We start from the raw sequence: 13,212 nt of genomic DNA on the forward strand, positions 1-13,212 counted from the left end.
AAAGCGAAAATACCTAGTTGAAGCCACACATCTGCCTGAATTTATTTCATATGTGGCATAATAAAATCAAACAAATGAAGCCACATATAAATGACTGACAGCAGAACCTTTCTAGATGCCACTGGGGGGCTTGGTGAACAAGTAGCAATGTGCTGGCAATCTAAATGGATGAGGGAGAAAAATTCATGCCGGCTATGGGTGATAAAGAAAAAACTAGGACTCTGACGTGACAAGTCTTCAAGAGTTCAGGCCTGGTTTAATCTAATCAAAATTTGAAAGGAAACCGTCTGTATTGTGCAAACACAAACAGGTAGCTCTTCACACACACACACACCCCCACCCCCATTAAAATAATGCTACATTTCTCATTTGATTTTTTTATAGTAAGCAATTTTTTTTCCAGAGACTTTCTCTTCCTTTTCCTGACAAGGCTTCTAACAGTTTGAGTCTGGGCAAGACATGGGGTTTGAGTGGCATCTCCGGGCCCTCTGATCATGGACCATGGCAGTGGGCCCCTAGCTTTCCTGAAGGCTGATATGCCTTCCTCACTTCCTTTTGTCTTCATTGGAGACACCAGGGCATAATTCTAAATTTTTTTTTTATGTTTATTTATTTTTGATAGACAAAACACAAGGGGGGTGAGAGGGGCAGAGAGAGAGGGAGACACAGAATTCGAAGCAGGCTCCAGGATCTGAGCCATCAGCACAGATCCTAACGTGAGGCTTGAATCCACAGACCATGAGATCATGACCTAAGCTGATGTCTGTCGACCAGGGCCTAATTCTAGTATAAGGCTCTCCCACCCCCAGGTCACTGTCTTCCTTCATGATATGTTACTGGGAATAGGGTGCACAGGGCAATGCCTAACTGGTGCCTGTGAGAATTTTGGAGACGCGAGGATCATGGCTTACATTCCTTTCATCACGTATTTTTAGTTTAAGACCCAACTACGCCAGTATTTCATCTCAAGCCTGTGCACTGGTTGTTCTCTTCACCTCTGACTGGTGGGCTCCTTGTTATCTCTCAGATGACCCACTGATGTTTCCTCCTCAAAGGAAATGCAGCCCAGACCCCACTGACCTCTAGCTGCTGGCACTGGAGTTGAGGATGTTCCTGACATCCAAGGACACAAAGGTCTTGGTAGCTAGTAAGTAGGACACTCTCGCCACCTCATGTATTCCTGAGCCTTCTATTCTTTCTTCTCTTTTGCCCAGGATATGGACTGACTTTCCTCACAAGTGTCCCTTTTCCACCCCTACATTCTGAGAGTCTAGGTCAAGGTCAAGGGAAGTATGCTAGTGAGGAAGTGTAAATGGTGCCACAAAATAAACTTTAGGGGGCGCCTAGCTGGCTCAGCAGGTGGAGCGTGTGACTATTGATCTCAGGGTTTTGAGTTTGAGCCCCACGTTGGATGTAGAGATTATAAATAAACTTAAAAAAAGATAAATTTTAGAAAGCTCTTCTATTCCTATCAGATTTTTCTTCCTAAGAATCAGGATCCACATTTGGTCTTATTCCTCCAGCCACAGTAAGGGGCACATGCTGCTTAGCTCTAAAAGTTGTTTTCTAAGAGCTTTTTTAACACTTTCTAAAGATATAACAGTTTTATCGGAAGTGGTGAGTAGGGTATTCCTTCTGAAGGCAGTGCAGGATTTAGTTCAAGAGCACACGAACCACCGGTGAAGCTACTAAGGCATCTTCTGGTTTTTAGTCTCTAATTCTCTGTCAAGAGGGATGGTTTTGATAAATACAAAGCATTTTTCTGAGAGGAAATGAATACACACAAAGGCCCATTTCCCACTTGCTAAGCCTATTTTCTAAGCTCTAGGTTGTGTCTGAACCACTCTCTGTTTAGACCTGTGGGCTTCCTTCCCGGGGAGGGCTGTAGGAGGTGTGCACACAGGCATCATGCTGTGCATTAATACATCCTTTTCCTTCAGGTTGTTACTTACTCACTTGGTGGGCTTTCTGTGGATATGTAGAAAGCAGCTTTGTAAACCACGAGGTTACAAACTCCTCTCAGCCACGAGGAGAATAAAGGTCTGGGGTGCCTTGGTGGCTCAGTCGGTTAAGCATCTGACTTTGGCTCAGGTCATGATCTCGTGGTTCATAGGTTTGAGCCCTGCATCAGGGTCTATGCTGACAGCTCAGAGCCTGGAGCCTGCTTCAGATTCTGTGTCTCCCAATCCCTCTCTCTCTCTCTCTCTCCCTCCCTCCCTCTCTCTCTCTCTCAGAAATAAGCATCAAAAAATAATTTTTGGGGCGCCTGGGTGGCTTAGTCGGTTAAGCGTCCGACTTCGGCTCAGGTCATGATCTCACGGTCCGTGAGTTCGAGCCCTGCGTCGGGCTCTGTGCTGACCGCTCAGAGCCTGGAGCCTGTTTCAGATACTGTGTCTCCCTCTCTCTCTGCCCCTCCCCTGTTCATGCTCTGTCTCTCTCTGTCTCAAAAATAAATAAACGTTAAAAAAATTTTTGAAAAAAATAATTTTTTTTTTAAAAGGAGAAGAAAGGTCTGACATGGTTGAATTACTCACGGAGGATCACAGGACAAGACAGACAGTGGCAGACTGTGGACATATTCTGCATGAACAGGACCTCAGACACACACCTGATGGAAAACAGCACTGTCTCTGGAAAAATATTCCCTGCCAAGGACATAGACGGCCTTCTAGCCCTTTTTGAGTATTTTTTTCTTGAAAAACAAATTTCCTTCCAAACTTTATTTTTATTCCTCCCCTAGCATTCTCAAATCAAAAGACACAGGACATCAAAAGAGCCTGCTTTGTGTAAGACAGGGCTGCCCATTTGTCTCTTCTGAAAGGAAAAGACTCTGCAGGAGAGCTAGAGGAGAGGCCTCCAAGGATAGAATCCCTTCAGGGAAAGTCCCTCAACGGAAAGGGCGTAACAGAGATTCACTAAATGTTCACTCTGTGTCAGGCACAGAAGAAAGGACCAGGCATGGGGTCAAGAAGCTAGCATGGCACTTGACAGAGGTCCAGATATTGTTACCAACAAGGTTATTTCACGGCTCATTGAAGGAGCTGCTGGAAACATGTAACACAGCCTGTTCAGGGTGGCTTAGACGTTCCTGTCAGGGGGCACGGACTCCTGCCCTCCCCAGTGTGGGTGCTCACAGCATTGCTTATGGAAGTTAAATTTGATGGCTTGTCTGTTTTTAATGTTTACTTATTTTTGAGAGAGAGAGCAGGGGAGGGGCAGAGAGAGAGGGAGACACAGAATCCGAAGCAGGTTCTAGGCTCTGAGCTGTCAGCACAGGGCCCGACCTGGGGCTTGAACTCATGAACTGTGAGATCATGAACTGAGCTGAAGTCAGACACTTAATGGACTGAGCCACCCAGGCGCCCCTGTCTGGTTTTTTCATTATTTTTAAAAAAATTTTTTAAAGCTTTACTTATTTTTGAGAGAGAGACAGACAGAGACAGAGTGTGAACAGGGAAGGGGGAGAGTGAGAAGGAGACCCACAATCCAAAGCAAGCTCCAGACTCCGAGCTGTCAGTACAGAGCCCGATGTGGGTCCTGAACTCACAGCCTGAGAGATCATGACCTGAGCCGAAGTCAGACGCTTAACCAACTGAGCCACCTAGGCACCTCTGTTTTTTTTTATTATTGTTATTATTTTTAATGTTTACTTATTTTTTTTGAGAGAGACAGAGCACAAGCAGGGGAGAGGCAGAGAGACAGAGAGATACACAGTACCCAAAGCAGGCTTTAGGCTCTGAGCTGTCAGCACAGAGCCCAACACAGGGCTGGAACCCATGACCTGAGCTGAAGTCGGATGCCTAACTGACTGAGCTATGCAGACACCCCTGTTTTTTTAAATAATATGGAAGGAAGGAGGTCTTTGAGAATTGGTTTCTTAAAAACAAAAACAAAAAACACCAGTAACAACAAAACCCCACAAAAAACCATGGTTAACTTTTTAAAAATAGCCGATTAGTTTTCAATAGTGATATCAATTGGGGAGAATTTACAGGTATCAAATCAAGGGTTTTTAAATACAGGAAAAAATATTGAAGGAGGATAAAATTATGAATGTTTTGGCATTGTTGAGGGCAAGTCTCTCTGAATTAGGGAAAGATGGAGGAAATACTTTTCATTCACTATTTTCTGTATTTAATTTCTTTCTCATTAAGAAAAAGGACATTTTCAAAGATATACAGTTTGGCAAAAAAAATTTAATGATTAGTTAAGCCATGGTTCTCATCTGACTTTGCACCTCCCTGGGGACATTAACAATGTCTGGATACACTTTTGGTTGTCACAACTTGGGGGAATAGAGGGTAGTGGGTGGAGGCCAAGGAATTGCTAAGCATCCCACAACGAAGACTCATCCAGCCCAAAATGTCAATAGCTGAGGTTGAGAAACCCCACTCTAGCTAGTGCTATTGATTTGTTTAAAGGAGAGAGAAGTCGTTCATAATTAATATCTCAGCTGTTCGTCAGCACAAGTTGCTGCTCTAATCATGCAAGAACTTGGCAGATGTATCTTCTCCACTTCCTGAATACTTCTTTTCATACAGTTCTGCTTTCACTATAGGTGTAGTGGCCCCTTTAACCAATTCAGAGAGCAGCAAGGGTGAAGTTTAGTCCTAGTCCAGTCTGCCTTCAAAATTATCAGGAATCTCAACTGTGTGGAGATGGAGTCAATGGGACTTTATTACATGGGATGATCCACCCTTTTGTTAAGCCTCTCTTGACCTTCCCCATCAGTGACCTTTCACAGATGAGGACCCATGCTGGTGACCAGTAGGCTAGCCATTCCAATCTCAGGACACGAGAAACAAGAACAGTCCCATGGGAAACACTCCTTTATTACAAGTACTGTATTTCCAAGACCGTAATGAAGCTCTTACTCAGCCTGCTCCTTCTTTGCTACAGAAAATTTGAATTAAAAAAAAAATTCTTAAATCCTTTTCCTGTATCTATACCAGGAAGACATAGTTATTTTCTGATTAAAAACTAAATATGGCTTCCTTCTTTCTTTCTTTCATTTTTTTAAAATTTTATTATGTTTCTTTATTTTTGGGAGGCAGAGAGAGACAGAGCATGAGCAGTAGAGGGGCAGAGAGAGGGAGAGAGGGAGACACAGAATCTGAAGCAGGCTCCAGGCTCTGAGCTGTCAGCACAGAGCGTGATGCGGGGCTTGAACTCACGGACCGTGAGATCATGAACTGAGCCAAAGTCGGATGATTAACGGCCTGAGCCACCCAGGCGCCCCTCCACAAAACCATTTTTAAAAAAATTTTTTAACATTTACTTATTATTGAGAGACAGAGACAGAGCATGAACATGGGAGGGGCAGAGAGAGGGAGAGACACAGAATGTGAAGCAGCCTCCAGGCTCTGAACAGTCAGCACAGAGCCCGACGCGGGGCTCGAACTCACAAACCATGAGATCATGACCTGAGCGAAAGTCTGATGCTTTACGGACTGAGCCACCCAGGTGCCCCGAGGCTTCCTTCTTTCTTCAAGGGAAGTAAATAGATGTAGAAAATACAGCGGGGCCCCATTAATGTAGAATCGTTAGAGAAGTTAAAATCATGTAATATTTTAAAGACACTAAATTCTACCTTTTTCAAAAACAAGTAACACAAAATAAGAGCAATTTAAATACAGGTCCTGCCAAATACACTTTATTGGAAATGTGAAAATCAGTTTTTTATACATGGGCTATACAAAAATTTTGAGGTTAAGTACTTCAAGCTTATTTTGTTTCTGTTAAATGTTTGTTTATTTTGGGGCGCCTGGGTGGCTCAGTCGGTTAAGCGTCCAACTTCAGCTCAGGTCACGATCTCACGGTCTGTGAGTTCGAGCCCTGTGTCGGGCTCTGGGCTGATGGCTCAGAGCCCGGAGCCTGTTTCCGATTCTGTGTCTCCCTCTCTCTCTCTGGCCCTCCCCCATTCATGCTGTCTCTGTCTCAAAAATAAAAAAAAAACGTTAAAAAAAAATGTTTATTTATTTTGAGCGAGAGAGAGAACGAACGAGCAGGGGAGGCACAGAGAGAGACGGAGAGAGAGAATCCCAAGCAGGCTCTGAGCTATCAGTACAGAGCCCAGTATGGGGCTGGATCCCATGACCCGGGGATCATGACCTGAGCCAAAATCAAGCGTTGGACATTCAACTGACTGAGCCACCCAGGCGCCCCTTTAGGCTTATTTTCTTAAATAGGTTAAATGTTTTCCTGAAATCATCTTCATACTATTAATCTGGTCAGTCAAGTTAAACCTCAGCCCTTCCGTGTCAAAATTATCATGAATTCTTGCACTTCTGTGTTACACTCAACAGACCAAATACTTGTGGCTGCTTACTTATTCTACAATAAACAATGGTAAAAAGAATTCTGTTACAACTTAATAAAAAAGGACAAATAGCTTAGTTTAAAAAAGGGCAAAGGAGCTCAACAGACATTTATCTAGTGACCAAAAAGCACAAGAAATATGCTTAACGTCATTTCCCATTAGGGAAATGAAAATCAAAACCACACGATGCCACTTCATACTCCCTAGGATGGCTATAATCAAAGTCAGATACTAACAAATGCTGGCAGGGATACAGATGGAGTGGAATCCTTAAACACTGCTGGTGGGGATGTAAAATGGCACAGCCACTTTGGAAACCAATCTCACAATTCATCAAAAAAGTTACAGAGTTGCCATGGAACCCAGTAATTCAACATTTTTTTTTTTAATGTTTATTTATTTTTGAGAGAGAGAGGCAGAGTGTGAGTGGGGGAGGGACAGAGAGGGAGGGAGACACAGAATCCAAAGCAGGCTCCAGGCTCTGAGCTGTGAGCACAGAGCCTGACGCAGGGCTTGAACTCACGAACCTCAAGATCGTGACCTGAGCCGAAGTCGGATGCCCAACTAACTGAGGCACCCAGGCATGCCCCCCACACCCGACCAGTAATTCTATTTTTAGGTAAGCATGCAAGAGAAATAAAACCATACGTCTATGCAAAAATGTGTACACGAACATTAACAGTAGCATTATTTGTCATTCACAATAGCCAAAAAGTGAAGACAACTGATGCCTATTAGCTGATGGATGAACAGGTTAAATGTAATACACTGCGATATTGGTGCAAGGGAATATTACTGGGTGGTGAGTCGGAGAGAAGTGCCGATACTCACTGCAGCATGGATGACCCATACAAACGTTATGCTAACTGAAAGAAGCCAGACATAAAGGACACATGTTGTGTGATTCTACATCTACACAATGCCCAGAATAGGCCATATTTTGGAAGTCTTTTTATCTGAAAGAAGTGTGGACCCAGGGCAGGAGGTGAGGGGAGAACTGGGGGGGTGGTGGCTAGGGAACTCGGGTTACTTTTTGGGATGATGAAAGTGTTCTCAAATGAATTGCAGTGATGGATTCACAACTCTAGAAAACCATTAAAAGCCACTGAATTGTATATTTTAAATGAGTAAATTATACGTTAAGTGAATTGTATCTCAATAAACCTGTTTAAAGCAAAAAAAAAAAAAAAAAAAAAAAAAATTCCAGTCACCAGTTTCTTACCTCTGTAGGAATTTTTGGAAGATGCGCCGATAGGCATAACCAGCTCTTCTCACTCGGATGTTTTCTTTCAGACCCAGGTATTCTACTTGATGCTTCACTCTGTAAAGAAGAAAAAGGAGCTGAGACATTACTGGATAATTCTTTCACCTCACTCTTCTAGCCACTATCCCCTCAAACCCCCAATCACAAGCAATAGGGAAACACTGAAAGATTAGAATTTAAGAGCTGCTTTTAATGAAAACAGACCAGATGGGATGCTGCCCAATTCATGAATAATTGAATAAAGTCAACTTGATCTTCACATTTACTCAGTTGAATTTTGTTACAAAAAAAAAAAAAAAAAAAAAAAGACTGTAATTTATAGGGTTCAGAGTCTGAGCTGATCATCAGGTTATGTAATATTAACTTAAAAAATATTTTAGGGGCACCTCATTGGCTCAATTGGTTCAGCCCCTGACTCACCATTTCAGCTCAGGTCATGAGCTCGCAGTGGTGAGATCAAGCTCCACGTCAGGCTCTGTGCTGCTTGGAGCCAGCTTGGGATTCTCTCATTCCCTCTCTCTCTCTGCCCCTCTCCCACATATGTGTGGTCTCTCTCTCTCTCTCAAAATAAACTTAAAAAAAAATATTTTATTGTCAAATACAGCAATTACAGAAGATTTTATGAATCTATTTCAAAAAAAATAGTATAACAAAAAGCCGATGCCTATCATTGAAATTATAAACAAAAGTAGCAGTTTTTCAAAAGACTAAAGGAAAGAACTTTTTTTTTTTTTAAAGGTGAGGTTCTTATTTATTTATTTATTTATTTGTTTCTCCCCTTTTTTTTGAGGGGGAGGGAGGGTCGGAGAGGGAGAGAGGAAAAAGTCAAGCAGGCTCCATACTCAGCATAGAGCCCAACACGGGGTTTCATCTCACAACCACAGGATCATGACCTCAGCCACAATCAAGAGTCGGACACTCAACCACCTGAGCCACCCAGGTGCGTCTCAAGGATACAACTTTTAACTTTGTAATTAAATGACGGTAGAGCTATTTTTGTTTTCAGCCTTAATTTAATAGTAACTCTACACCTAGTGAGATTATACTTCTAAAGCTTTTCAGATACAGTGTAAGAAAGGGTATGCAAAATGATGAATTTGAAATGCCCAAATTAAAAACGTTCTAATAATAACAATTGAAATTACAGTTTTAGTTGGCTTTTATGACAGTAAATAACTGTCAGCATGTTTTGGACAATGGATGCAGGCACTACTAGATTAATGTTCCCACATGGGATTTTCTTATCAGAGAAAACGCCCCATACCCCACACCTTGGGGATTCTAATTTAGTAGCCTGGGAGGTCTGGGGTGGTACACAGACCTGTCAACTGTGAAAACTCGCCCGTTCCTGAGAAGCACGGTGTCCCGGAAGCCGAGTGGCAGATCCTGGACACTAGCTTCTGATCGCCCCTCGCGGAGGTAAACGGGGCCTTCGATGCAGATGTTATGTGGGCTGGTTGAACACAGACACTCGGAAACATGATATTTGAGGGAAACAAGGAATAAAAAGGACGCGTCCTCTCTCTGTTGAGGACACGGTGTCAGCATTGTGGTGTGGCAGGGAGGCAGCTCCCGTTCTCCCCACTGAGCACATTTGGGGTCATCTGCACTAATGATGGCTCCTGCTCCCGGAGAACAGCCCCTGGTGAACTGCTGCCCGGGGAAGACAATTAGCAGCAGCCTTCCTACCACTTCATGTAGGTGCCCGACAGCTGTCTCTCCAGCAGGGCTCTCACGAAAGCCACATTTCCAACCAGGATGCACGCTTGCGGATACTGTCATGTGTCAGTCTGCACGGTACACTGCAAGGTGCTAGCGAACAGGAAAAGGCCATTGCCATGGTTCCTGCAGAAGACCTTGCAGGCAGCACAGTGGTTCACAGCCGGCTTCCGGAGCTGGGTTCCTGGTATGCCCCTGGCTCTGCCACTACCTCACCTCTCTATGCCTCACTCTCCACTCCTATTAAGTGAGGATGCTGATGTGAGTTCTTTCTTCCTAGTTGGGTATATTCCACATACAGCACTAGCTGGCTCCTGGCATGTGTGACATAAAGCTGCTATTATTCTAATATACACACAGGTGAAATAAGTAAACCAGGACAGCAGACTAGACAAAGAGGTGGATTTTTCATAGTGAGGAGAGTCTCAGAAGGTGACGTGTCCCTGGGTCTGGAAGGATGAGTTGAACTCACCAGGTGCAGAGGAGGGAAAGGCAGGGGGCACAGTGGAAGCGAAGGCACAATGATGGGAAAGTCTATGGCATGGGTGGGTGAGGAGCAGGTGGAAAACTAAGCTGGAGGTGGGGATAGTCTTGACTGCCCTGCGAGGGATGTATGAGAAAAGCCTCAAGTCCCAGTGTTCCTACTTGAACCAGAATCCAGAAATGTCAACTCCTTCAAGATAATTACTTTTAAAAAAAATTTTTTTTAATGTTTATTTTTGAGAGACACAAAGAGACAGAGCCCAAGTGGTGGAGGGGCAGAAAGAGAGGGAGACACAGAATCTGAAGCAGACTCCAGGCTCTGAGCTGTCAGCACAGAGCCTGATGCAGAGGCTCAAACCCACCAACCATGAGATCATGACCTGAGCCAAAGTCAAACGCTTAACCAAATGACCCACGCTGGCACCCCAAGATTAATACTTTTTAAAACAACCTTTATAGGGGCACCTGGGTGGCTCAGTGGGTTAAGAGTCCAACTCTTGGTTTCAGAGCAGGTCATCATCTCACAGATCGTGGGTTCGAGCCTCATGTCAGCTCTATGCTGCCAGCGTGGAGCCTGCTTGGGATTCTCTCTCTCTCTCTCTCTCTCTCTCTCTCTCTGTGCCCCTCCTGCCCCCAAATAAATAAAGTTAAAAAAAAATTAAACAACCTTTATAGAAAGAAGTAATATTCAATACCCACATTTGATTTGTGACACATATCTGGTTAACTAAGGGAGTAGAAATAATGAATGTTCTTTTCCCATATCCTCCGAATCCAAAACTCACCATTAGCCTTTTCTCTATTAAGAACAATACACATGAGGGTGTCAGTTAGAGGTACGTGCTCATTTTAAGTGTTTTTCATAGATGTTGGCTTCCTCCCAAGCTTTTGGGGCAAGGGAATGTATCACCCATTGATTCAAGTAGAAATGTTCAGTTTCCACAACTGAAAAAATATGCCTCATGTTAAAAAACTGGTTTCATTCACTGTAACTTCCATCACCAGGAAATTTCCTTATGGGAATTTTCTCCAACAGGACAATCTGGTTAGCAAATTCTGTACTGATTTCTGTAATCAAAGGACCCAAGGTGATTTTTTTCGTGTCCCTGAAGCGCTGTGACCTCCTCAGTGAACACCAGCCAGGCTGCCAATGCCCAGTCGTGCCATTTCCCTGGGTCATGCCATTCCGCCCCTTGGGGTAAGTTCTTCACAACTTTCCTTGGCCATTAACGCAAGTAGGTCAAGGCCTGAGAGCCCTGCTGGAGCAGCCATTCCGAACCCAGGGCAGGCAACTTTGCTGGAGCCAAACAAAAACACATTTTCAACAGGAAAAGAAAAATAAACCACACCCCATAAACTTGTGGAATGAGTAACCCTGTCCACCGAGAACTTCAATTGACCGTGTAATCCTGCCAACGAAGCACACTGCCTTTCCTGGCCCTTGACTCTCCACACTCAGAAGCGAAACCGTCTGTCACACAATAAACCTGAAACAGGATCAGGGGCACGGGGACGCAGCTCAGGAAGCAATCCTACTGGAAATACGAATCAACACCGGACCAACACATACCTTAGGCTTCTTGACACCTGTTTACACGGATGTATGTTCTGAAGTTCCTTACTTCAATACAAATAAATGACGGGATTAAGAAAAATTAAAAAAAAAAAAACGAAAACATCACTGTGGGGGATTCTACGAGGATTTACTGAATAAATGTATTGCTAGTCTCAACTTCTCCATTTTCTGATATTTCTATGACTCAGTTTGGATTTTATGAGAAAGAAGCTTCAGGGACGTGAACTTTCAACCAATAGCTACAGCAAAATTTCTACGTTAGAGGGACTTTGAGCAGAGAGATCTCCACGGGGTAAGGGAGAGTGGGCTGGGAGGGGCTGTATTTGTAGGGGGAGCAAGATGTTTTCATTTAAGATAATGTTTATTGGAAAGGGCTGGGGAAGGGAAGCTGGATGGGATACGGAGTAGGGGGAAGGGTGGGCTAAAGCTCCCCTCAGCCTCACCTCTGCTTCCAAGACTCCTGTAATCTATTTCTGAGGTAGCCTATGTCATCACCCTTCTAGTGTGTGTGCATACACGTGCAAGATGTGATGCAGTGTGTACTTGTGTGAACGCATGAGGGGGGAGTGTGGGAGTGATGTGGAGACAGGCAGAGGCAGGCTGACAGAAGTGGGGCCAGGTCTGGGAGAGTTCATTCGGTGGGACTGAAGGAGATCCCGTTTCGTTTATTTATTTATTATTTTTATTTATTTATTTATTTATTCAGTATATGAAATTTATTGTCAAATTGGTTTCCATATAACACCCAGTGCTCATCCCAAAAGGTGCCCTCCTCAATGCCTGTCACCCCCCCTCCCCTCCTTCCCACCCCCCATCAACCCTCAGTTTGTTCTCAGCTTTTAAGAGTCTCTTACGCTTTGGCTCTCTCCCACTCTAACCTTTTTTTTTTTTTTTCTCCTTCCCCTCCCCCATGGGTTTCTGTTAAGTTTCTCAGGAACCACATAAGAGTGAAACCATATGGTTTCTGTCTTTCTCTGTATGGCTTATTTCACTTAGCATCACACTCTCCAGTTCCATCCACGTTGCTACAAAGGGCCATATTTCAGTCTTTCTCATTGCCACGTAGTACTCCATTGTGTATATAAACCACAACTTCTTTATCCCTTCATCAGTTGATGGACATTTAGCTCTTTCCATAATTTGGCTGTTGTTGAAAGTGCTGCTATAAACATTGGGGCACAAGTGCCCCTATGCATCAGTACTCCCGTATCCCTTGGGTAAATTCCTAGCAGTGCTACTGCTGGGACCCTCTTAGTTTAATGAGGAAGAAATGGAGGACTGAGGAGATGAAATGTCTTACTGAAACTACTTAGTGGAAGGCCAGCACCACAAGACAGTTCTTCCAGATCCAGTCCAGCCCGTTGCCCTAGATCAGCTGTTCTCAAAGTATGAGGTCCAGACCATCAGCACTGGCATCACCTGGGAGCTTCTTAAAAATGCACATTCTTGGACCCCACCCAGACCCACTGAATCTCTGGAAGCAGGGCCCAGCTATCTGAGTTTTAACAAGCCCCCTAAGGGATACTTTGGTGCATCCATAAGCTTGAGAACTAGCGTAGGAAGGCAAAAAAACAAACAAACAAACAAAAACCCAAAAAAACCCCAAAAAACCCAAAACAAAACAACAAAAAAACCCCAAGAAAAGACATTTTCTATCATCAGGGGGGAAGGGGTGATGCTGCTGCTGCTCTCTTAGCCTCAACGGAGAAACTGAGTGATGTGTTTCAGAAAAGCAGAAGGCAAATTAAGTACTTCAAGGGGAAGGGGATGGTCAGGTCCACCCTTTCAGAGGAGCTCACTGCAGTGGAAGAGAAGATCCCAGGGAAACCTGGTAACTGCCGGGAACGACCA

General features: G+C 44.0%; 1 protein-coding gene across 1 annotated transcript in view; it reads right to left on the reverse strand.

Annotated features, from left to right (window-relative positions):
• MYO1E (myosin IE) overlaps positions 1-13,212 on the reverse strand; it is a 212,063-nt gene that overhangs the window by 48,334 nt on the left and 150,517 nt on the right. Inside the window, exon 18 of the mRNA XM_049613717.1 lies at positions 7,542-7,640. Coding sequence (XP_049469674.1) covers positions 7,542-7,640 — 99 coding nt within the window. The remainder of the gene's footprint in view (positions 1-7,541; positions 7,641-13,212) is intronic.

Source organism: Panthera uncia (genome assembly GCF_023721935.1).
Source record: "Panthera uncia isolate 11264 chromosome B3 unlocalized genomic scaffold, Puncia_PCG_1.0 HiC_scaffold_1, whole genome shotgun sequence".
In the NCBI taxonomy this organism is placed as follows: Eukaryota; Metazoa; Chordata; class Mammalia; order Carnivora; family Felidae; genus Panthera; species Panthera uncia.